The following is a 26,579-nucleotide window of genomic DNA, read 5'->3' as shown; positions in this document are numbered from 1 at the left end:
CCGGATCACCACCAATTGCGCACAGGCTAAGAGAAAGAAAATTCAAACCTTATCACAGAGGATAAAAGGATATCCTGAACTGGCCAAGGAGCTTTCTAAAAACAGCCTGTCTCTCATGAGGCTGAGCAAAAACTGGGAAACGCTACGTGGAGTCACGTGGAGGAGGAGGAGCGTTCCTCAATTCAAGCTCAGCCTGTGAGAGAGGAGTCTGAAGCACCTCCCACTCTGGATGCTCCGAGCAGCTCAATGGAGAATGTCATCAGACACTTGGCTCATATTACCATAAGGGGTGGACTTGTGCGGATGCTAAAAAATATTGGACTAAAATCTACACGTGGTTGGAAAAAATGACAAAAAGCATATAGACTTGAAACCAGAGATATTTTTATTGGAAATTTTACCCGAAATATATAGTAAAGAATTGAAATACCTGACTATAAATGTATTAACAGTGGCTAGGATTGTATTTGCCAAAAACTGGAAAAATGAGAAAATACCATTACAGGAGGAAATCATCAAGAAAATATTGGAATGTGCTGAAATGAGTAGATTGACATTTGAAATCAGAGAACAAGATGATAAACAATTTTATAAAATTTGGGATCTATTCTATCAATGGTTAGACAATAAAACATGGTAATGAAATATGTAGATTCTTAGAAAATAATAAATATATAAAGATGTATTCTTTTCTTATATCTACAAAATGATTGTAGGATAGATTTGAGATGATAATATGAACTATCATAAAACAAATTAAGTAAAATATGGATTATTTCGTAAAACATGAATGAATAAAAGTATAGTCAAATGATTGATTTACAGTGATATTAATGTATTTAATATTTGACTGAAAATATGAGAGTATATACAATGTAATTGTAATTGAAGACTATGAAATAGAAGCACAAAACAATTTGTAAACCAACTGACACACTGTTTGTATATATATATGGAAGATGGCTTGATGTTTTTATGTTTTGTTTGTCTATGTCTTAAAAACCAATAAAAATTAAAAAAAAGACACTATTTGCTTTTGAGCTCTTCCATTACAAGAAAAGTTTTAAGAGGAAAAAATGGTTGGATATTGTAAAAAACAAAAGGAGAATCTTTCCTCCTAATTCACAACCAAATAACCTTTGTATCATGTGCAACACAATGTAATACACATATCCTACTATATTAAAGTCATTCAGGAAATTATCCATATAGTTGCATGTCTATTGTATGTCTGTAAGTATATCAATATTTTAGTCACTAGGCAAGCATGAATAGCATTTGCATGGAATGCAAGTTGATAGGGACTATCATTACATGCTTAATATATAAGCATTTAGCCCTTGTGATTAAGCCCACATTTAATCTAACCCAAAAAATTCACCCCTGTGAATCCTAGATAAAATGTATTGATTGCACTAGCATGTGACCAGAAAATATTCTTCAGCAGTCCTAGCCCTATTTTGACTAATAGGCATCTTGTAAAAACATGGTTTTTATATCCCTCAGGCTAAAATGATTTTTCCCTCTCTTTTAGACTTATTCTCAGCAGAGTGCACTTGGAGTACATTTTTTTAGAATTGGAAGGGGTTCTACATGGTTTTAGGTGATGGTGAAAAAAAGAATTCTTTATTGCATATTTTTGAGCTCTCAATCTTTGCGTCTGTGTTTTTTCATGCTCTTTTATTACAGTTTGTCTTGGATGTATTCCAGTGTATCATTAGAATAGGTACAAGAAAATACATACAGAGATAAAGAAAAAGGTAAAGACAAAACAAACACATCTTATTGCTGTGCCAAACCAAGAAGTTTAAGCATGTAAAAATAAATCAGCTGAAGGACTAAATTTTTACTGAAATAATTATGGCATAGCAGCAAAGTTACAACAGGCCTATGGTTTGAAAGTCATTCTAGCACCAGTGAAGAAAAGGTGAGAAAAGGAATTCCTATGCTTCTTTCTATGGGTTTAGAATATTAACTTTCTAACATTTACCACATGTTTGCAAAGGAAAGTCTGGAATGTAAGAGCAAACTATTAAGTTTCCCTCCGATTTTCAGATACAGTTAGCTCTGACTTTTCTGAAAACATTTCCCTGAAGATTATGCAAATAATAGAATTTTAATTTTAATCTTTTTAAAACAATATTAAACTAATTTATTATGGTATGTGAAGACATAGCTCTTTAAAGAAGGCTCTAATGCTAGGAAAGGGAGAAGGAAAGGAAAGAAAAGATGAGGATGGCCAATAGCAAGATGGACTGACATGGTTAAAGATATAGACATGGCTATAGATATACCATTGAAGACATGGCAATGTCTTCATACATCTAATAAGCATCTAATAAGCAAATATCTTCATACATCTAACAAGCAAAATACTGTTGGTATACAAAACAAAAGGAGGAGAAAAGACTAATAACAAGGGATTATAATAAATATAATCTGCATAGTTTAATTCTAGGTGAAAAGTAAACTGATGGAAACTTGGGACATTTTTCTACTTATGCACAAAATGTTCATTCTGCTATAGATAGGGTACAAAAATCCAGACATGCAGGTGATAGAAGAACAGAGGTAAAGCTCTAACTCTGCTGCCATTAGTGATCATTCTGATTTTGCAATCTTAATATGATAGGTTAAAGCAGCAGAATAAAATTGTAAAATAAATTGAAATCTGCAAATATTTCCAAAATTATATAATATATAACATTTACAAAGTCTGAAATTTATAGCAATTGTGGTATCAATTTCATTTTAAACAAAACATTTGCAAAATAAGCTCCAGATACTTCATAGGTCAATTCTAAAAGAGAAAGATTTTAATGCCAAATTGAAAAGAGAATAGGAGTGTTTTTTCGCATCACACTGGGATCTTAATCACTAGACATTCTTATTTTAAGCCTACAAAATGCAATTTATGAACAAGCAGGAGCATGATGCTCTTCACAATGCACAAATGTATGTAAAATGCCCCAAAGAGAGAAGGAATTTCAGTGCTTTAACAATTCCCTTGATGAAACCCAAAATGCAAGTTTTCCAGTCATAATTTGTATGGCATGTATACAATACAAATGTTTGATGACAAATCTGCTTTATTGTCATGGATGGTATAGGACTGGAAATTATTACCTGTCCCCATTTCATTTGACTGCCTGTGGTTAACTTAACTATGATTTTGTCAGGTAACCAAAGGTATGATGTTGTAAGCATAAATGATTTATACAGTTTGATAGGCTAAAATATAGTAGCTAACTTTGGATTTACTGTGCTGTAAAAAAGACATTTCATAAACTAAACAATGCAGAAAACATTTGCAATAATAAAAAATAGAATGGAGAAAGACAACAGAGATAATGTTTAAAGGCAAAAGTAAATTTACAAGATTTGTAGTCTTCAAAATGGAAAAATGGCCTAGAAGCCCAGATATTTTAAAGCTTATTACAGCATAAGGTAATTGTACAAGAAGCAGCCTCAGGATTAAATGTTTCACTCTGGCTTAAAAAAACAATGAGCAAGCTTTAGGAAAGATTAATACAACTGATGCAGCAAAGGGCATCTTGTCTAATGGATGTAAAAATCTACATTGTAAAGTGATATTAGGATATATCCTTGAGTAAGGTACTATATGAACAGCTGGGCAAAGAAGGCAGTTAGGGCAACCTTGATTTTCCTCAACTTGAGATGAAAGCTTCAAACCAGTTCATCAATATAAAATTTAAGAAATGGAACAAATGTTTGAAAGTTAATTTTCTGTACCAAAGCACAAATGCACAAACTTGCACTAGCAGTAAGTATCAGCAGTTACAGAAGAAGCAGAAAGATAGAAATCTAATATATCATGTTTAAATGTAATGATTTCTTTCAATAGGATTTGCAGAAATGGTTAATACTGGGGCAAAGGAAATCAAATCCTATGTGTTTGACATCTTGAAAAATATTAAAGGTGTGATTGGCCATAATGACTCATTTAGATGTTCATCTTTGAACTTCACTATACAGTCAAGAAGGGAAGCCCTTCCGAAGTGCACTCAAGGACCTCTACCAAGTTTCTATAATTATCATCAGAAGTTTATTGCAACAGAAGGACTGGGATTTTTTTTATTGCCCATGGGTCTAAGTCTTTTACTGCTGTTTCACAATGTTAAAATTCCTTTGTGGAATTCCTTTGATCATTTGCTCCCAGACTGGAAAAACAGTGAATCTTATCAAATGTCTTTATCTCATGATACTATAAAAAGGAAAAGATTCAGTGATCAGCCCTAATTACTGCAAGAGGCACAATTAACTCACCCCCACCACAGAATTTATGATTGGAATGAAGGATATTCTTTTTAATCAATAATAAGACATGGGGCTGTATTTTTTTCTAGGTTTATGCAGTTCTCTGTCTTCATTTAAATGGAGCAACTTTCACTGCAGGCTAAATAACAGAGTGGGATTTATTTATTTATTTAAATTTAATTTCTATAATCACCCATATTTCAGGTAAGTGATTCTGGGAGACAATCAAACTTTTTAACATCCTATCTTGTACCACCTTACCACTTAACATTTCAAATATATTTTCAATATTCCCAAATTTCCTGTCTAGAGAAACATGAAGAAGAACTCTTTTCAGATTTGCATTCCTCCTAATATATGATCTTGTAGATAGTGATATTTTTGGTGTCATGGAGGAGTTTCAGTGTCATAAAGGAAAGAGTGCAAGTTTTCTTCTGGTACTGGAAGAAAAGAAGGCTACTATGAAAGGGTACGTAGTGTTTTGACTGGGACAGGGAACTAAGAATGAAGCTCCAATATATTCTAATTCTCATTAATGATTATTACCTCTTTCATGTGTTTGCTTTATAGAACTATTATGAGAATAAGTGGAAAACCCCATGGTAACTCTATGAACTCACTGGGGGAAAGACAGGATATAAATTATATAAGTAAAAAATAGACTTCCTTTGTTCCTCGTATTTGAAATCATAAAATAATTAGAACTGATGCAAATATAGATATGATGAAACCTGGAAGTTGTTTTCAACTAGAATCACTCTGTTGCTTCAATAATATAGAAATAATAGAGGCGGCTCCCCCACCCAAGAAGCAGCTGAAACGCTTCCACGGTTCCCGCCGCTGCTGCCGCTGTTATCTCTCGCTGTTATCTGGCGAGAGAGGGACAGCTGCAGCTCAGCCTGGGTGCTTGGAATGCAGGAATGGGCTGCGCACTGGGACTTTTGCAAACTTGCAGAGCCCAAGGCTGGAGCACCAAGGGTAGCAGCAGCAGAAACGCTTGCTCGGCTCTTCTCACACCCACCCAGCCACTTGGGATTAAACCAAAACTCAGCGCACGGCGCTCCCAGGTACCTCAAAATGTTTTTTTTTCCTGTTGTTACAGGGACAGGGGAAAAGCAGGAATGACTCAGATGCTGTTGTTGGAGACAGCGCTGGCGAGAGAGGTGGGAACCATGGAAGCTTACAGAGGCCTGAGAAGCGGCTGAAACGCTGCCGGACATCCACGCCGATGCCACCCACCTGCTGATCCGGGTAAGGGAGGGGTAAGGGAGCCCGCCGTGCTCCACCATGGTATTAGGAGCAGCTGATGGTGAGGCATAGCTGCCCACAGGGCACTCCTAAGGGCAAGTTCCCCCCGCCTTCCCCCCCAATTTTGCATGTTTTAAACTAGGCCTAAATTTGGGGGGAGGGGCTTAATTTCATTTTATGCCTAGAAAACATACTAGGTCTTCCTATTGGAGGGGCATATTGTTGGAGAAACATGGTAATAATCGCTTCACAAAATAAATAAAATAAATAAATGAATAGCAAAGGGAAGGGATTAGCAAAAGCAGAGTTAGTCATGCAGTCATACAGTCATACATACAGTTACTTAACATACCAAAGGCACTAGCCATAATACATGTAGAAGCACATCAGAAGGGAGATAAATTTGAAGTCTATGGCAATAATTTAGCAGATGATAGGGTAAAGGAAGCAGGATTGATGGAGCGAGATAAAGTGTTTATAACGATACCGGAATTGGGGGAACACATAATACCAAAATTTTCTGTAAATGAAGAAGAAATAATGAGAAAGGAGAGGGTGGTATAAGATGAGAAAGGGGAGTGGATGTTGTCGGATGGGAGGAAGGTTTTGAACAAAGCAGTAATGAGGAATCTGGTGGAACGATTGCATGAGGGAACTCACTGGGGGGTGCAGGCATTGGTGGATTTAATACAAAAAAAAATATGTATTTGCCTTACAAATGATTAGAAAATGTTTACCGTTTGAAAGTAAATAAAGCAGCACAAAGAAAACAACCGATGGGGGAAGGGAATTGGCTCTGCGACCCTTTCAAAAACTACAAGTTGATTATACTGAATTACCTAGGGCAGGAAAAATGAAATACTTACTGTCATTGTAGATCATCTGACCATATGGGTGGATGCTTTTCTATGTGTAAAAGCAAATGCTAGTACCACAGCATGGATATTGCTTGAAAATATAATACCAAAATATGGCCTTCCTGAGGTAATAGATCACTATCCAGGGGACACATTTTACAGCAAGGGTGATCAAATTAATTAATGAGGCTGTGGGAATAAAATGGGATTATCATACACCTTGGCACCCCCACCCCCAGCTCAGGGGTGGTGGAATGAGCTAATCAAAAATTAAAGCAAATCCTAATTAAAATAATGGAAGAAACCAATTTACCCTGGAATAAATGCCTCCCCTTGGCTTTACTAATAATAAGAATGCAACCAAGGAAAGATATAGGATTGTCCTCATTTGAATTATTGTTTGGAATGCCTTATATGGAAAAGGAGGGGTTACCAAGGATTGGCTGATAGATAAAATAATTAGAAAATATGTACAAGAACTGTCCAGATGCTTTTCTCTTTTATGACAGAAAGTATCCTTGCCACCTTTGGACCTTGCTGTACACAAATACAAAGCTGGACAGTGGATATTAATAAAGACCTGGGAAGATGAAAAATTATCCTCAACCTGGGAAGGACTTTTCCTCATCCTGTTAACAACTGAAACCGCAGTGCGGACACAGGAGCGAGGGTGGACCCATTATTCAAGAGTGAAGGGGCCTGTGCCAGCCCCAGATGAGTGGAAAATGGAATCTCACCAAGGAGATCCACTGAAGTTGAAGTTCCGAAGAACCTAATGTACCTGTGGACTATCCTTTTTCCAGTAGGGGTGGTAACATTCATAATTTGGCTAACTTTTGTGTTTTTCTTATTCAGAGCAGAGTGGATGCCTATGCTCGTCCCTCAACTGAAGGAGATCACAACTGAACAAATCCGATTGCGTATCCTCCTGGATGTGTTGGTTTCGTAATTATGCATGTGGATGTTGTTGTTGTTCACACTGTATTGATTGTGTTTGCTGTACCGGGTTTTATAATAGAGTGTGTTGAAGTAATTCCCCATTAGGAGAATGAGCGCATACAGGGAGACGTATTTGAGAGTAAGGTTTGAATAATACACACACACAGCACACAGATACACTGTACAGTAAATGTAGGTTTTTACTTCCAGAAAGGTTTAAGCAAAGTCCAAACAATCCAAAGTCATTCACAGGTAAATCAGTCAGTTTTTCAATCCAGGGATAATCCAAATATCAAAGTCCAGCGTCAAAAAACAGTTCAGTATCAGATTTACATCAAATCCATGAATATCAGTCAATTAGAAGAAATGGAGGAACGGCAATACTTTCCAACAGAAGGAAACAAACTGACTCATTCACTCTCTTCTGAGACTAAGACTAAGACAACCCAGGTTTCTGGCTCCATCTTATGGCTGTTTGATAAACCACACCCAATTACATTTTTAGGATTTTCTTAAAGAGACAGTATTAAAATGTCTATCCTGGTTTCCTAACATTCTCCCTTTTTGGGTAGGACAGTATATACAACTTTACATATTAAGTCCATAATCTTCGCAGCAAGCCTTATGCTTTATGGAGCCTTGGACCTTTGTAAAATGATCTGCTATATTGTTTTCTGACATACAGTATTCAAACTTAATCATCTTTCTTTGCACACATTGTCTCACATTTACATATCTTAAATCTGTGTGTTTCATTCTTTTCTTAACAGCAAGATTTGAAGCCATCTGTATTGCTGATTGGTTAGCTTCGTAAACAACAGTAGGATCTTTTACATCAATTCCCATATCTATTAACAATCGCTTATACAAAACTAAATCTGTACATAATATAAACATGAGAATTCAGCCTCCACTGTTGACAAACTTAGATGTTTTTGTCTAATAGACCTCCATCCAATCAACGCCTTTCCCAATAATACTACAGTACCCGATGTAGATTTTTGTGTATTTATGTCTGTAGCAAAACTTGCATCACCATATGCAGTTAAACTCAATTCATCTTTAGGCTCCAAATACAATGCACAGTGCATTGTTTGTTTCAGATATCTTAACACACGTTTAGCAGCTTGCCAGTGCCTTTCAGTTGGCTCACCATTAAATCTCGCTAATTGATAAACACAGTATGCGGTATCTGGCCTTGACCAATTACTGAGGTAAGATAAACTACCAAAGACTAATATATGTTGTTATCAAAAATAGGACTTTGAACATCACTATGGCTAAACTCTTGGCTCATTGGTGTTTTAGCCGGTTTACAAAGTTCCATTTTAAAACTTTTTAGTAATTGGTTAATTTTATCTACCTGTCAGATCTTGTATCCTCCCCTAGTTCTATCTATCTTTAAACCAAGATATTGTTTGATTTCTCGTAACTGTTTTATCTTAAATTTCTTTTCCAATAGTGAAATTATTTTAATAGCTTCTTGTTCAGTTTGGGTGATTAATGCTATGTCATCAGTATATAATAGCAATAATGAAATTACATCATTACCTTCTCTTTTAAACAAACATGGATCAGCCATGCCAGCTACAAAGCCTATCTTAGTTAATTCTTTAACTATACACTGGTTCCACTCATATCCTGATTGCTTCAAACCATACTCTTTTTCAATCTCCAGCAATCAGTTGTGTTGCAACGGTGCATGCAGATATGCCCTCTCTACATCCAAATGATTTACAATGTACTCCTCCTTAGCTGCCCACACTAATGCTGCCCTTCAGACTAGGTGCAAACACCTCATCATAGTCATTTGCTGTCTGATTGAATCTTGTGCTACTAACCTGGCTTTATGGGTCATTGTCCCATCCACACCTGTCTTTAGCTTATAAATCCATTTACATCCTATGGCATGTTTACCAGATAGTAACTTAACATTTTTGTATACCTCCAGACTTCTTAACGTAGTTTGAAATCTTTTGTTAACAAACTCAGTCCCATTATCAGTAACTAAAGTAATTACTTTACTTTTCATTTTTCTCTCAGCAAACCTTAGCCAGTTAAAGAAATGTTGGAATGTTTCTATTTTGTTTTTCATAAGATAGCAGAAACCGTATCGTGAGTAATGGTCCATAATACTCAAAATATAACAGGCACCTCCTAAACTAGGTTTTTTAGGACCAATTATGTCAGCAAACACAACCTCTAAAGGTTCTTTGGTCTTAAACCCATTTAGTCTGTTTGCAGGAGTAACCTTGCTCTTCTCTTGGTTACAAGCATTACAGTTTAAATACTTGCTACAGGGTTTCAATTTTACTCCCTCTGCCAATTCAACAGTTTGTTTGAGCTTTTTGAAATTAACGTGCCCTAGACGTCTATGCAGTAAATGTATACATTCATCATGTGGCTTAACATTGTTATAAACTGAGTTAGCCATCTTCAACTGGTCATCATGTATCACATATAAATCATTTTCTAATGTAGCAGTAACACTTTTACCGTCTTTCTCTATTATACAGTTATTTCCCCTAAAGGTTACTACATAACCAAGATCAACTAAAGCCCTTACTGATAATAAATTACATTTCAGTTTAGGTACATATAACATAGTTAAATGTTCGTTTATACAAGAACGATATGCAGTACCTTCACCTGAAGCCTTAATATTCCATCCATTTGCCAATGATACATGTTGTTTATTCGTAGACATCTTTACAAACCTGTTTCTATCTTTAGTAATACACTGTGATGCTCCACTATCAACAACCCACAAATCATGGTTTACAGTTGAATCACTAGACATAGCTAAACTAACATTCTTCTTAGCCTTCTGGTGTTTGCCAGTATTCTGTTGTTTTCCTTTCTTACAGAATGTTACTATATGTCCCCTAGTCCCACAAGAAAAACATTTCCTAGCAGTATAGGCAGTTGAAGATAAATCCTCTTCTTGTGGTTGTTTCTTTCTCAGTTGGTCCCTATCCAGTCGTCTTTTTGCTTCTTCTAGCAATCTTCCAGTTATGTCAGTCAATGTCAGTTTATCTCTGGGCAGGACTTCCAATGAAGATACATAATCATCATAACTTTCATCCAATGAGGAAAGAATGATGTAAACTTGATGCAGCTCTGAAAATATCAGTTCTTTTTCATGTAGCTCTTGAAAAGTTCTTTTCATGAAGTTTAAATGAGCTAACATATCTCCACCTTTCAGAAGACGTGCTCTAAACAGTTTACGTGTAAGAAGTGTGTGCACCTATACTGTCACAAACATAAATCCTCTTCAAATTCTCTCAACACCTAGCAGCAGACTCTTCTCCACGAATATGGACTAGCTGCTGGTCACTCAGTGTTGGTCCAATTATACAAAGAGCTCGTACGTTGTTCTCTTTAAAGTCAGCAAGCTTCTTGGCATCATCCTCATTATCTGAATCCCAAGCATTTACATTCCGTGGGTCTTGAACTACATTCCATAAACCTTCTCTACGCAGAAGTAGACTGCACTTCATAGACCAGGAAACATAGTTTGTTCCATCCAACTGGGTTATCAGTGATAGACTTATTGAAGTGACTTGTGCCATCTTTACCAGGATGGTAACCCACAATTAAACAGTAAACAGCTGTCTGTATACAGTATTGTGTATTCACACTAACTCTTGGTTATCTGAGCCTGGTATAGCCTGGGCCCATAACCAGTGTTGAGGTAATTCCCCGTGAGGAGAATGAGCGCATACAGGGAGACGTATTTGAGAGTAGTGTTTGAATAATACATACACACAGCACACAGATACACTGTACAGTAAATGTAGGTTTTTACTTCCAGAAAGGTTTAAGCAAAGTCCAAACAAGCAATCCAAAGTCATTCACAGGTAAATCAGTCAGTTTTTCAATCTAGGGATAATCCAAATATCAAAGTCCAGTGTCAAAAAACAGTTCAGTATCAGACTTACATCAAATCCATGAATATCATTCAATTAGAAGATATTACAGCAATACTTTCCAACAGAAGGAAACAGAGAGACTCACTCACGCTCTCTTCTGAGAGTAAGACTAAGACAACCCAGGTTTCTGGCTCCATCTTATGGCCATTTGATAAACCACACCCAATTACACTTTTAGGATTTTCTTAAAGAGACAGTATTAAAATGCCTATCCTGGTTTATATATTTCCAACCCAAATACCTGTTAGGTGACTTATATTCCTAACAAGAGTGTGACATAAAAATTATAGAGGATGTATTGGGAAGGTACTCAGTGGTACCTGTTGGGGGTAAGTGTTATTCTACTCTTAAACCCAGTCCAATCGTTAAGAATAATGTACCCAGCATATCAAAACAACAAAAAGGGAAGGAAAATTGAAAACAGACTGATATACCACACTATGATCCCTGATTGTCTGCAAACTGACTTAACTGATTGTGTTCAGAATGAAACCCAATATAAGAGGTGTAATACAAATAAGGGAGTGGAATGCTATGACCCAAAAGCATTAAGTCCAGTGACTGCTAGAATATGGGTCTATGCATACAAAGGAGGTGACCATGCACTTCAAATGTTTTCCATAAGCCAAACGAGAAAAGGTTATTTAGCCCATAATGAAACTAGGGGAGAAACTAGTCTGCAAGTATGTTTTGATGCATGCCAAGCTATCAACAAAGGACAAGGGTTTCCTGATAACCGGTTGGGTATTGAATGTGGGACTCTGACATGGGAAAGAAGTTTCATGAAAGAACAAAAATATATTTTTCAAAGGGCAACATTCGAAAGTACTGGTCATGTATCTCTTTACCCAAGTTATGATTATTGGTACATGACAAATGTTTCCAATGAAAGAAGCATTGAACATCAAGAAATGAAGTATGGGAAGCACTAGAACTGATTGCACTTTAGGCAAATGCATCCCCATATGCTTATATACTGATCAATCATTAGAAAAAGGGATACAATACAAAGGATTTGGAATAAGGATAAGTGGAAAGGGAAAAGACCCATGGGGTTGGCTAGTATCAAAAATAGAAACCACAAAAATAAAGCTAAAACCTAAAAGCATATTTTGGTCATATTATCAAGAATTTGAGAAATTAGAACTACCTGAATTCCCCAAAAAGGCAGTAAATATGTTTATAAAGTTAGCTGAAGAGATTGCCAAGACTCTTACAGTAAAGAATTGTTTTGTGGTGGAGCTAATATGGGAGAGCAGTGGCCATGGGAAGCGCAAGAATTAAACCATGATTTGGTGGTAGACTTGTGGAAAAAAAAACTTTAAAATTTACAAAAGGTAAGGAAGGAACATGGGCTTTAATAACTAACCTGGTAGGATGAATGTGTTATGAAAGAAAGCAGAAAAAGAAAAGGGTGCCAGTAGGAAATATGATTTGCTTGATTGTATGGAATAACCACAGTTGGTGGGGAGGAAGTAGAACCTCAACAGAGGAAACGTTAAGTGAAATAACTGAAATGGCTTATTTGAAAGAACCCGAAAGTGAAATACTGGATTGGGTAGCTCTGGAAGGTATGTACTAGATATGTGGGAAGTATGCCTATGGATATCTACCTAAAGGGTGGTATGGATCATGTGTTCTGGGAGTAATTAAGCCAAGTTTTTTCCTCTTCTCATTAGACAAAAACAACTGTTGGGACTGGCTGTGTATGATGATTTAGCCAATCAGGTAAGAACAAAAAGAGCTGTAGAACCAAGCGACATAAAAATAGGACTTTGGAAAAATGAGGAATGGACACCTGACAAAATAATTAATTAATTATGGCCCGGCTACCTGGGCAGAAGATGGCACCCTAGGATCCAGAGAACCAATTTATATATCGAATAGGGTAATTCGATTACAGGCAGTACTAGAAGTAATTACAAATGACACTGCAAATACTTTAAAACACCTAGCAAGGAGAGTATAAAATCTAGAACGTACATAATGCAAATTCGATTGGCATTAGATTATTTACTGGCTCAAGAAGGAGGTGTGCATGGAAAGTTCAACTTGAGTAACTGTTGTATTGATGTGGATGAGAGTGGGAAAGTGGTGAGAGAACAGACAGAATGATAAAGTTAGCCCATGTACCGGTCCAAAGCTGGAGAGGAGTGAACCTGGATGGAGTAGGTAATTGGTTTGGAGAATGGTTCTCCAATTGGAAAGATTTGGCTAAATTTGCAATATTGGGTTTCCTGGCCCTAATGATTTTACCATGTTTAATTCCCCTTATACAACTTGTAATAAAGAGAACTATAAGCAGTATGACTTTAATAACCACATCAAGAGAAAGTGGGAAAAAGGAAACTATGTTAATAATGAACGTAGATAAAAGATAATTGAAAATAAAAAGTCCACAGGATAAAGGCCAAAACCACACCCAAAATTAAGGATGAGGTGGGATATTATGAGATATTACAAGTATAAAAGAGTAATTGTCAGATCCGTGTATCTGCCATTTCTTCAATGGAAGAAGAAAAGGGGGAGAGACTGATAAAGAAATCCTTCTTGGTGTAACCTGAATATATTTAATCTTATATTGAATTTGTATAACCTGCACATGATACAATGGAGAGATGAAACCCAGATGGCCGGAACCTATCACCTGAGAGAGACAGCCAGGAGATGAAGAGACCATAAAAATTCCACAGTGAGATGTGTCCTGGGAAACTCTGAAAAAGATCGTTCAAAAAAGGGGGTGGGGGGAATTAACACGCGGGCTCTTTGTTTTACTAAATACCCATCAAGACAAGGGGAAGGGTTTTAAACTCCCTTATCTCTCTGCATGCCTGAGAGACCTTAGACGCTGCTTTTAACCCCTAGATGAATTGTCTCATCTCAATAAAGAATTCCTTTTTGATATGTTTTGATACATTTTCAGAAGTTCATTCTAGTTGAATGGATGGGAAAGACAGTAATTGAGTTAAAAGAAATAAATGAGGGATTTGAGAGAAAAATTATAAGTTTACTCTTTTATAATAAACTTTATATAGCCAGGTTAGAAAACTCTTTGGTTCATTTTGTATATGAAATAGACTAGAAGATTCTTTTCTTCCATTCCTCTCTGATGTGCTATTGCCAGCTTTCTCTGTCCTTGCATAAAACCCCCTCCCTTTTGTTGTTTCTACTGAAAGAAGCTATCACCCAAGCCAAAGAGGCGCCAACATCCTGGCCCAGTCATTCACATATAGACGATTCATTCCACAAAGACACGCTACATCATCGTTAGAAAAACAGGAAGATCTGACCAGGCTAGGGAGAGTAAATAAGAACATCCATCCAAGGTAAAGCTTGGCAGCCCAGTAAGATAAAACATCGAGACCCAGGAAACAATGTCATGCCGACCCCAATTTGGTAGTTTAGCCTATAGAAAATAAGGGGGTGCAAGGGGAGGGCTTTCTAGGCATGGCATGTTCTGTGCAGGGATATAAAATGTATTGTTAAAATAGTGAAATTTGCTCTCCTTGTACTCAATCCAATTGGGAAGGATCTCGGAGGCCGCGCTTGCAACCGCTTTTCTTTCCTACAATAAACCTTTGAGATTGTGAATCACGGACTTGTCTTCATGTTGTGAGTATTTATATAATTATTTGGAATTTTAAATCTCACATATTAGATGTCCATTTTAGGTCTTGTGATATGATAGAACCTAGAAATTTGAAGGTCTCTACTGTTGATACTGTGTTGTCTAGTATTGTAAGAGGTGGTAGTAAGGGAGGGTTTCTTCTGAAGTCTACCACCATTTCTACGGTTTTAAATGTGTTCAGTTCCAGATTGTTCCGGTTACATCACAAGGCAAGTTGTACAACCTCCTGTCTGTATGTGGATTCGTTGTTTTCTCGAATTAAACCAATCACTGTTGTATCATCTGCAAACTTCAGTATTTTAACAGATGGATTGTTTGAGATGCAGTTACTGGTATATAGGGAGAAGAGGAGAAAGCACGCAGCCTTGGGAGGCTCCTGTGCTAATTGTACAGGTATCAGATGTGATTCTGCCTAGCTTCACCTGCTGCTTCCTGTCTGTTAGGAAGCTTATGATCCACTTACAAGTGTGTTCAGGTACCACTAGCTGGTGTAATTTAGTTAGAAGAATGTGTGGAATGATGGTATTGAATACTGAGTTAAAGTCTACAAAGAGGTACCTTGCATAGATATTTGGAGATCCAAGGTGTTGTAGGATGTAGTGCAGAGCAATATTAACAGCATCATCTTCAATCTGTATGCAAACAGCATGGGATCTAACAGCTGATCCATGATGGTTTTCAGGTGGGACAGCACTAGCCTTTCAAAGGTTTTCATAACTACAGATACTAGAGCAACTGGTCTGTAGTTATTCAGTTCCCTGATGGAGGGTTTCTTTGGCATTGGGATGATAGTAGAGCATATGAAGCAAGAAGGAACATAGCATATTTCTAGTGATTTATTGAAGATTTGGGTGAAGATGGAGTCCAATTGGTCAGCACAAAGTGAGTGCTGAACTGTGGAAAAATACTGTTAACTGCTGCCAATTTTACCTTTTAGCTTATTAGTTTCCTCTCTAGGATCTGAATAATGCAAAGACCCTGGGAAAATCTCAAAAATATATATAGGAAAATCCCCCACCCTGTTTTCCTACTGATTGATCGTTCTTTATCTGGAATTGCAGAATACCATTTTTCTCCACCCCTGAGAATGCAGCTGAAAAGCAGGTTAGGAATGTGGCTGCTTTGGAGGGGGTGTATGAGGTGTGTGTGTGTGTGTGTGTGTGTGTGAGAGAGAGAGAGAGAGAGAGAGAGAAATATCATCGCCAGCCCTCCAAGATTAGATCCGATCTCTCTCTCTCTCCTACCAACATCAGCAAGCCACTGTCAGTCAAAATTCATATTAGTGGTCTGCGGAATTTAAAATTATGAGTTTGGTGGTCCCTGAGGTCCAAATGTTGGCGATCCCTGGCCTAAAGCCTATAAGGATCTGGAAACAAGCAAACAAGCAAACAAGCAAAGCTGAGTAGTTGTTTGCAGCAAATCCTAAAATGTTATTTGATTGCCCTTAACCCCTACCCACACCGCAGCCACTGTGCAACAGACTACCTCTTAGAAGAAATAAACCTGCAATTTGAGGATCCTCCTAGACTTATGGCTCTTATTAAAAAGGAAGTGGAGTCTGTGGCCAGGATTTTTACCCATTATAGGTAAGTAAGCCATTGGGGGAGTAAGTCTAGCAACAGTCACCAATGCCCATTACTATGAAATGGGACCACTATTGCAACACACTCCACTTAAGAGTTGACCATAAAAACTTCTCAGAAACTTTAAATGCTACAAACCTAACACTTCTATCACTTCATAGATCAACTAAATTTTATTAAGTTTATTCCAACCCCTCCTTATTGGAATGATGATGGTGATGATCCTGTTGCTTTGCATGAGCGTTTCTGCACCAGAGACAAATTCCTTGTATCAAATCACACTTGGCCAAATAAAGTTCTGCTCTTTGTTCTGTTCCATTCCATTTCTGTTGTTATAACAGTAATTGACGATTAAAGGTAATGCATAAGCATTATTATTACAAGTTTTTGAATGTTGTATTGCCATTATTACAAGTTTTTGAATGTTGTTGCTATTATTATTGCCATTGTTAATGTTACAGGTTTTAAAATTTGATTTTAGTTGCTCAGCATCTTTGGAATAGAATGGAATATGAAATATATAAGTACAAAAACAAATGAACTTGCTGCTAAGATAGATGAGTCAGAGTAGGGCAGCCATCATTGGATATGAGATGGATGGCAAATAAATCTTAAATAAATAAATAAATAGTTTATTTTGCTTCTGTGAAAATTCACAAAGCTATGTATGTGTCCTGCGAAATGCAGTTTTGCTTACATGTTAAATGATGTTGCAAAATAGAATTGCAGCAAAGGCTTCACCTCCAAAAGCACAAATTGCTCAACTCAGAGACATTTCTCATTATTCCATCATACTTGGAATTTGTAAAAAAAAATTGTTTTAAACCCTGCAATATGATACATTAAAGACAATTCAATCTCTGCACAGCTGATATATGTCAATAATAACTATTTGCCAACTTCATGTTACAGTGCACGTATAACCCCAACAAGTATACTTTATATATAATAATATCCAACTATTGGTTCATTAAAGAATAATGCTACTCAAATATTTCATGTAAATCTTTATACATATTTTTTCCAGATGAAAACTGGAACAACAATAAATTACAATGCTTGCATTTTTGCAGCATTGAATCTGATAAATATTTTAAGGACTATTTTAGCATTAATAATACCAATGCTTGTCAGACTTGTTTCCCTTCCTGAACATCATATTTTATTTAACAACATTGATCATTTTAAACTCTGAATTTTTGTCCTAAAACATGTGAACTAGAATGTGGTTGAGTATTTAAATTCTATTTGTGTACGTACATCCTTAAGATTGACTAAAGAGTGAATATTTATGCCTATCAGAAGACCCTCACCTGTGCTATAGACACAGGAGTATGCTGGCATTATAAACAAATGTAGTTGTATATAGTTTTTGCACCAGCAAAGTCACCTGTCTATGGAGTACTAATATGCAAACAAAAATGCTATCGCCTAAGGTTTTTTATCTACACCCAGAGATCATAAATATCTACACGAATGAATTCTTTGTAGAGGCTTTTCATGGTGATTATCATATTAAGTCCATTCTTAAATTTATCAAGATGAAGAATCATATAAACTTGTCATAACCTCACATTCATTCAGGCTGACTTTAGAAGAGTATGTTCCAATCACAGTAAAAGCTATAGCCCATATTAAGTGCTAAGGTGTGGTAGAATTTCATTCCTCCCACCTCCTCAAATGCTATTGATCCATCCATGCCTCCTTGCAATAATAAAAGAAGAAAAATAATACAGGGAATTGAATTCTCAGGGACACTACAGTAGCTTTTAAACTTGCATTATCACATTTCATTACTTCATGCTACTAGGACAAAATCATGCTGAGTCAATTTGGTTAATCTCAAAAAGTTAAACTTAGTCAGATTTGGCAAATATTTGACGGAAGCTATCAGGAAATACCAGGCATGTAATTAGTTTGCAATGGATGGATGGATGGAAGGACAGGTGGGAGGCAGGGAGGGAGGACCCCACTTCCATATTGTTGCAAGAACAATTGCATTAACATATCTATGAAATTATCGGAATGTGAGAGTTTTTTAACTACTAATTAATACCAATATACATCAAAATAAGACAACTTTAAGTTTGTACTGCTCTGTTTCAAACTGCAAGGTACAGATAAAAAAATAAATAAAAGCTAAAACATCAAGAAAGATAATCTGTAAAAGAGCCATTAAAAATACAAAGTAAAGGCAAGAAAATATAGAAATGTGAAATACAATACGCCGAATATCACATTAAACTACCTACAATTCTTCTGGAACTTATGCCAGGAACAATTAAAGCTGTAAAAACAGAACCTCCTGTAAAATACACAAAGAAACGGTCCTTGTTATCTACTTACAGTATTGCATTAGTGGGATATAAGTCCATTAAGCAATTCACTGAATAGAATCTTGCATATTTCCACAACTGTTTACATTACACCAAGTTGAAAGCCTTGGCTGCATTATAATGTCTGGCTTTAAGAAGTAAGCCAAAACAAACGTATTTACTGTTTACAAAAAATTATTAATGTAGACTAAATGTCCTGTGACTGTCAGCAGTGTTGTACATGACATAGTGGCTCTTTTAAGCTTGAAACATTTATATGTGGTTTCCAGATTAAAAGGATTGAATTCATCTCCTATGTTTTGTTTGTTTAATCCAAGAGTAGGCTGTCTGAGATGAATATTTGCCCTAAACTGCAGAGCCATATTGGATCACCGTGTTGTTGAAAATTGACAGTATGATTTCCTATCATTTTGTAACCAAAAAATTAAAACTGTAATGCCAGCCCTAAAAGCATCACCCGAAAAATATAATGAATTGGTAAGTAAACCATGAATCATCACTGATTTTTTTTTTTTTTTTTTGGCCATTCAATCATGTCTGATTCAGGACAGGTCCCTTGAAATTTCTTGGCAAAGTTTTTCAGAAATGGTTTGGTATTGCCTTCTTTCTATGGCTGAGAGAAAGTGACCAGCCCAAGGTTATTCAGCTTACTTTGTGCCTAAAGAGGGACTAGTACTCATGGTCTCCCAATTTCTAACTTGATGCCAAACTGGCTCTCAAGCCTGATGAATAATTATATATCAATACCAATAAAATGCTGGGTACTCTTTTACTATTAGGATGGATATGCAGGATCTAAGGAAGCAGCAGAACAGAAACAAAAATAAAACCAATATTCCTGGAACTTGTACCATACCTGTTCTCCAACAAAGTCATGCACACAACCTCTCGCACACCAGGATTGTTGGCTTTTTCAACAGAGCAGTTTTGCAGATTCCAAGTAGCCAGTCTCAGCACAGGTTGCCCATCCCGCATCCCACCAAACATTTCCACTGTGGGTCGTGTAGAGATCATCTGTGTTGGTCCTCCAGGAGGAAAATCCAAATCCTCACTCTGGAGGCTCAGGGATGTGGGGCTTGGGTGAGGCTTGACAATGAAATTAAGGCCACCATTAGTATTTGTGGAAGGGGGTCTTGACTGTTTTGCAAAGATCTGATATCGGATTTTGTCCAAGAATGAAGAGTTGATATAGTCCATCTTGACCAAGTCCTCAATACTTTTGAAGGGCCCATGCTCTCTGCGGTATTCTACAATGCTGTTAGCAATCTTTTCTGTGATACCATGGATGCTCATGAGCTGAGCTGGTTTAGCTGTGTTAATGTTGATTTTAGTAGCTGAAAGATGATCCAGATTCTGGTCTTTTCTTAAAGAGTTGGGTGAATGTTGTGCAGAATTTCCTTTGCTACTCACACAGATCTCAAATTTCACCTGCTCCAGCTTGGCAGCTCCAACTCCACTCACCAAGGCTAAGTCTTCAACTTTCTTGAAGCCATCTATATACTCACGATATTCCACAATGTTTTGGGCTACCATCCTGGTGATCCCTGGAAGAGTCATGAGCTCCTCTTCTGTGGCTGTGTTAATATTCAACCTCTCCTGGTTCACAAGAATATTGCTGAAATTGCATGCTGCACTGAATTTACGGCTATGGCAAAGATCTGAAGGGTCTCTGGGTATGGAGCGGTGGCAGCCAAGATTACCACCCATCGTTTCTTCTTTTATCTTGCAATAATCAAAGTGGCTTGTTTTCCAGCTCAAACAGGACAAGCAACTTCCAGGGAGAGACGGCTTGGCCTTCAGGTTGAAATGACCGTTCTGCAGAGAAGTTCTGAAGAAAGAGGACAAACGGCAAAGCGCCTTTCAGAAAACCCTGGCAACATTACGGGAGGGTGAGACAATAAACACTGTTTAAAAACAGAGTTGCGAGGCTGGAGTAATCGCTGGCTTCCGAAGGTACTTCAGCAGCCAAATGATAGGGAAAGTTAAAAAAATACACGCATGCAGCCACACTCGCACGATGAAAGACCAGAAACAAAAGCCACCCGAGTCAAGAAGCCAGCCTCCTTTTTTTTCCTTCTCCCCTTGAGTCTTTCTCGTCCCCCTTGTTTCGGTCGGGCTGGCGAAGCGTCCAACATCTGAAGGAACCGCAGCTTCCAGTCGGCCAAGTCTCTCCAGAGCCTCAGCAGCGCTGCGGTCCCAAGCAAAAAGCTCTTCCTACAGTAGCACCTCACCGGGGAGCATCCTAGCTCCGGGAAGCAACGCAGATCCTTTTCTAGTAACTCATGGCCGCCCCTGCCCTCCGTGGAGCTTTTCCTTTCCGATCTCCGTCAGTGGATTTCTCAATCCCGCCGCCTTTTGCAAAGGCGGGGAAAAGAGGAAAAGACCCACGGCTCGCCCCCGCCCGCCTTGGGTTTTCGTAGTGCTCTTCCCCTGCAAGATCGGCGGTTGTTCCTGCTTTTCTCCACTCTCGCTCCGGCACTGGCCTTCTCCGCGATTGTCTTTGGAGGACTCGAAGCCTCTAGGGCCAGCAGCTACGACACAACTCGACTTGTTACACGCGCGAGTTGTTCAGCGACCCCCTCAGAGAACAGCGGAGGCGGGGCCTGCGCTCTCCCGCTGGGGTTGTCCGGGCAGTTGCAGCTGGCTAACCGGTTGCCAGTCAGCCAAACCCGGCTGCCAAGGCTAAGAGTAGCTTTTAGGCCGAACTTTGGAGACTCAGTTGCCCCCTTCCCACTTAATCACGCCCTTCCCGTCTTCGCATATCACACCAACCTTTGGCCTTGTGAGTCCAGGCTGCATCTGACTGACTGCACCCCAAGAATACTTCATCCCCCTGGTCTCTGCACACGGCGTGACTTGCACATTAAGTGGCTCTGTATGCTAAGTATGTGAGCGCTTCCGTGTGCTTGTGGGTGGAGGAGGATTTGCCTGGCAGAGCCTCGATTTGCAGAGATGATAGATAGAGAGAGGGACTTCGACAGGTCATACACAGATAGAAACAGGAAGTTATCACGTGCTTTTTCAGCTGATGTGTCCAAGAGCTTTTGGCATTTGGCAGGTTACTGAAGCTTCTTGGACTTGAAGAGTTCTCCAGTGGTTAATCAGCTAATGCTGGTAATTCCGAAAAGTGCAACTGGTTAAAAAAAAAAGTCTAGAAATATATCTCCTGGGCTAAACAAATAGCTCCTCATTACTCAGTAATAGACTGCTGATACTGCAGAAAATTCCTGGGTTCTTCCAGAGAAGATTTTAGAGGAGATTTGTCAAAGAAAGGGGAGTGTGTGTGTGGAGGGGAAGCGGGCAGATGTTTTCACCAGTGGTGGTATTCAATTTTTTCCCCTACTGTTCTGTGGGCATGGCTTAGTGGGGGAGGGTCATGTGACTGAGTGGGCATGTTCAACTTGACCTCACTCATGCCCGCTGTCACATGATCCCCACCAAGCCACGCCCACAGAACCCAGTAAGAAAAAAAAATTCTACCTACCTACTTATTTTCTGCCCAGGCAGGCCTGACCTATTCTGTCAAGGGCTTGGCCTAATCCTGCATGTTGCCCGCTCTCCCTTCAACAGTCACATTTGTCACCCCATGTCCCCTCTTTCAGAGACCCTGGCCCTTAATCTTCTCATTTCCTCCCCCATTATTCAGAGTTTTGCAGCATTAATTCACCAGAAAAATAAACAGAGATGGCTGATGTAGTGTACTTGTTTGCGTACTCATAATACTGCATTCCTATTGGACAGATACCATCGCTGGCGATTGGTAGATAACAACAGTTCCGATTGGCCGCCTAAGCGGCGGGAAGTTTAAATAAATACCATTGGTTGTGAGCCGCGAGCAGCCACTATAGAAAGGGCTGCCGCAGCTTGACTTTAGTTGAAGTTACTGACAGTTAATAAAGAGCTGAATTCAACTCCAGTCTCGAGTCTGCTTTTGTTCTGGCGATAGAACACTGGCGACGAAGGTGGGATTGAAGGAACAAAGACCGTAAGCACGTGGCAATGACAGCCGAAAAATCAACGAGATGGCCGGCAACAACTCGCCACCCGCACCATTCAACCCAGCCAAAGAAGACTAGGAATCATATATTGACAGGCTCCTGATGTTCGCAACGAACTACAAGGAATCACTGACCAGAGGAAGAGAGTTGTATTCCTGTTGCATTGCGCCCGATCATTTTTAAAATGGTGAAGGCATTAGCGAGACCAAACAATGTCAAACAGATGGCATGGCCAGACCTGAACTGAATGCTGAGAAACCATTACATGCCCGTTGTGTCCAACCTCATTCGAAGACACGAATTTTACAAACGGGATCAACAAGAAGGCGAGAGTATTGGAGACTTTGTAGCAGCATTAAGGGACATTGGAGGGGCATGCGAGTTCCTCAACATGGATGAAGCCATGAGGGATCGCGTAGTCCTCGGGTTGAGAGATGCTACCCTGCAGAGCAAGCTGCTAAATTGACCCAACATTACCGCAAATGAAGCCATCACTGAAGCAACCGCAGCTGAGGCAGCAAAGAAATCTGCGGCGAAAATGAAGCAAATGAATACAGTAAACAGCCTGAACCAGAGCAGAGAAAAGAAAGTGGAAGTTACCCAGAAACATAAGATGAAGAAGTAAACAGACCCCAGTCAGAGCGAAACTGGCGAGAAAGAAGAGGGAGAAAACCTGATTTTCAGTGTGCCAGATGCGGAGGAAACCACCCTCGTTCTGAGTGTCATTTTTTGGATGCCATCTGCAGACACTGCGAAAAACGGGGGCACATTGCAAGGGTCTGCCGAAACAAAAAGAGCTATAGTCCAAAAAGACGAGGCAGTACCCCCCCCCAGAACTAAAGAGAAACCAATCGGAAGTCATTGGAGCCGAGAAAATAGAAGTCAACGACTCAATGAGAAGGAAGAAACACACCAGACAATTATTATTGGAACTGCCAGAGCAACTAATACTAAGAAGGTTCGAATAAACGTCCAGATAGAAGGAGAGCCATGCGAAATGGAAGTAGACTTTGGCTCATATCTGTCAATGGTATCATGGAACACGATAAAAAACTTGATACCAGACATATGACGAAAAGAACTCAAAGAGCAAAGCCTGACGATAAAAGACTACCAAGGAAACAAGATACCGGTAGTGGGATTGGGACACTTCAAGGTGAAATTTAAGAAACACACTGAAATTCTTCCATTGACCATCGTTGACCGAGATCGCCCCAGCCTGCTTGGTTTAGAATGGTTCGAGCCTCTAGGAATCAAAGTGACAGGAATCAGCAGCGTCACCGTGACAGACTGGGGAAAAGACCTGATGGAGGAGTTCCATCATGTATTCGACGGGACCTTAGGCAAGTACTGTGGGACCCCTATCTCATTTAGCCTAAACCTGAACATAGCCCCCATCAGGCTAAAGGCCAGATGCGTTCCCTTTGCGTTAAAGCCAAAAATCGATGAGCAGCTGAACAAACTCATTACACAAGGGGTGTTAGAGCCAATCGACCATGTGAGATGGGAAACCCCGATTGTGACCCCCGTGAAACCAGATGGATCCGTGCGCATCTGTGGTGACTATAAGGCCACTCTGAACCATGCATTGCAGCAAAGCGCATACCCTGTTCCAGTAGTCCAGCACCTGTTGCACTCGTTGGGGGGAGGAAATTTTTTGCAAAGCTTGATCTCGTGCAGGCATATCAACATTTACCAGTTGATTCCGAGATGGCAGAGGCACAAACTATCGTAACACATAGAGGAGCCTTTAAATGCAACAGATTACAATTTGGTGTCAGCATGGCCCCCGGCGTTTTCCAAAGCCTGATGGAATGCCTCCTCCAAGGACTAAAAGGGGTGGTTCCCTATTTCAATGATGTACTAATATCAGCCGGAAATAAAAAACAACTAAAAGACCGGCTAAAGGCAGTCTTGCAAAAGTTTAGAGAAGCAGGACTCAAGGTCAAAAAAGAAAAATGCCAACTTGCCACAAATCAGGTTGAGTTCCTAGGATATCTTATTGATGAAGCAGGAATCCACCCCACCCCAAAAAATAAATAAATACGAGCAATAAAAGAAGCACCCAGACCCAAAAACAAAATGGATTTACAGGCGTTCCTGGGACTCATTAATTTTTATAATGTCTTTTTGCCGCAGAAGGCAACAATAGCGGAACCACTGCATAGACTGCTCGATAAAAAAGTCATCTGGAAATGGGGTCGACAAGAAGAAGCTGCATTCCAAAGAATTAAGGACTTAATTACATCCAAATCTGTATTGATCCAATACAGCGACACGCTACCACTGACTGTCACCTGCGACACTTCACCATTTGGCATAGGCACAATACTTAGCCACACACTACCGGATGGCAGAGAGGCACCGATTACCTTTTATTCCAAGATGTTGTCCAAGATTGAAAGAAACTACAGCCAACTGGATAGAGAAGCCTTGGCCACTATCTCGGGGGTAAAATGCTTTCACGAATATCATTATGGTAGGACATTTTCTTTGATTACTGACCACAAACCACTGCTAGGAATCCTGGCTGGAGACAGGGCAACCCCCAACATCTTGTCTCCAAGGATGACAAGATGGTTGGAATTTCTTGCAGCCTAAAATTACAAGCTCATCTACCGACCAGGAAAAGCCATACCCCATGCAGACGCATTGAGCTGCTCACCACTACCAGGCTACGACGACGACCCAGCTCCCACCACACACACCCTGCAAATTGAAATGATATCGAACTTGCCTATCACCGCATCGGACATTGCAAGGGAAACAGCAAAAGATGCGCTGATGGCCCGAATCCTGAACTGGGTGGGGAGGGGCTGGCCAGAAAACGGAAAAAAACAAGACTTTTAAACCGTTCAAAAACCGGCAAACTGAGTTGTCAATTGAGAAAGGCTGCCTATTGTGGGGGGATAGGGTTGTTGTTCCATGGAAATTGCAAGAAGACGTGCTGAACATGTTACATGAAGGACACCCGGGCATGGTAAAAATGAGGTCCCTGGCCAGAAGCTACGTATGGTGGCCAGGGATAGACAAAGACATTGAAACCTGGGTCAAAACATGTAATAAATGCCAGTCGTCCAGACCTACCCCTCCTTTAGCACGGGTCCTTGACCGGGGGACACCCAAAGGCCCCTGGTCAAGGATCCATATAGACTTTGCCGGACCCACAAAGGGATATACATATTTAATCATTGTTGATGCCTACTTGAACTGGTTAGAGGTCTGCATCATGAGTTCAACAACGACTGAAGCCGTCACTAAACAACTTAAGAAACTTTTTGCCACTCATGGTCTACCAGATGTAGTAGTATCGGACAATGGCCCACAGTTCACAGCTTTAGCTTTTGAACAATTCCTTGCAGAACAAGGAATACAACATGCTCTGACAGCGCCAGCTCACCCAGCGGCGAACGGAAGGGTGGAACGCATGGTTTGGTACATGAAAGAAGCATTAGAAAAACTTGAAGGAGGCGACCTGCAGGACAAGATCAACACCATGCTCACCATTCAACATATAACACCGTGCACATCAACAAACAAGAGCCCAGCTGAACTTCTTATGGGCAGAAAATTGCACTCATACTTGGACAGACTACACCCCACCTACAACCCCGAAAAGCCACCAGACTCCTCCAGTAAGTACCGCACGTTTATACCAGGTAACCTGGTATACGCAAAAAATCTTACTGGAGAACCGTTGTGGCTACCAGCCACGATAACACAAATTACAGGCCCGTGATCGTACCGGCTAGAGACAACCAACGGCATATCGTGGAAAAG

General features: G+C 39.4%; 1 protein-coding gene across 1 annotated transcript in view; it reads right to left on the bottom strand.

The window, feature by feature from the left end:
* Positions 1-21,831, bottom strand: part of EEPD1 (endonuclease/exonuclease/phosphatase family domain containing 1) — an 85,008-nt gene extending 63,177 nt beyond the window's left edge. The window contains exons 1-2 of the mRNA XM_087917169.1: positions 21,574-21,831; positions 19,658-20,629 (exon numbers count right to left, since the gene is read on the bottom strand). Of these exons, the coding sequence (XP_087773295.1) occupies positions 19,658-20,508 (851 nt within the window). The 5' untranslated portion in view covers positions 20,509-20,629; positions 21,574-21,831. The remainder of the gene's footprint in view (positions 1-19,657; positions 20,630-21,573) is intronic.
* Between the last annotated feature and the right edge of the window lie 4,748 nt (positions 21,832-26,579).

Source organism: Pseudonaja textilis, chromosome Z (genome assembly GCF_049901715.1).
Source record: "Pseudonaja textilis isolate UNSWEBS1 chromosome Z, rPseTex1.2, whole genome shotgun sequence".
NCBI classification, from domain to species: Eukaryota; Metazoa; Chordata; class Lepidosauria; order Squamata; family Elapidae; genus Pseudonaja; species Pseudonaja textilis.
The sequence above is the reverse complement of the archived record's forward strand: the minus strand, read 5'-3'. Positions and strand labels throughout refer to the sequence as shown.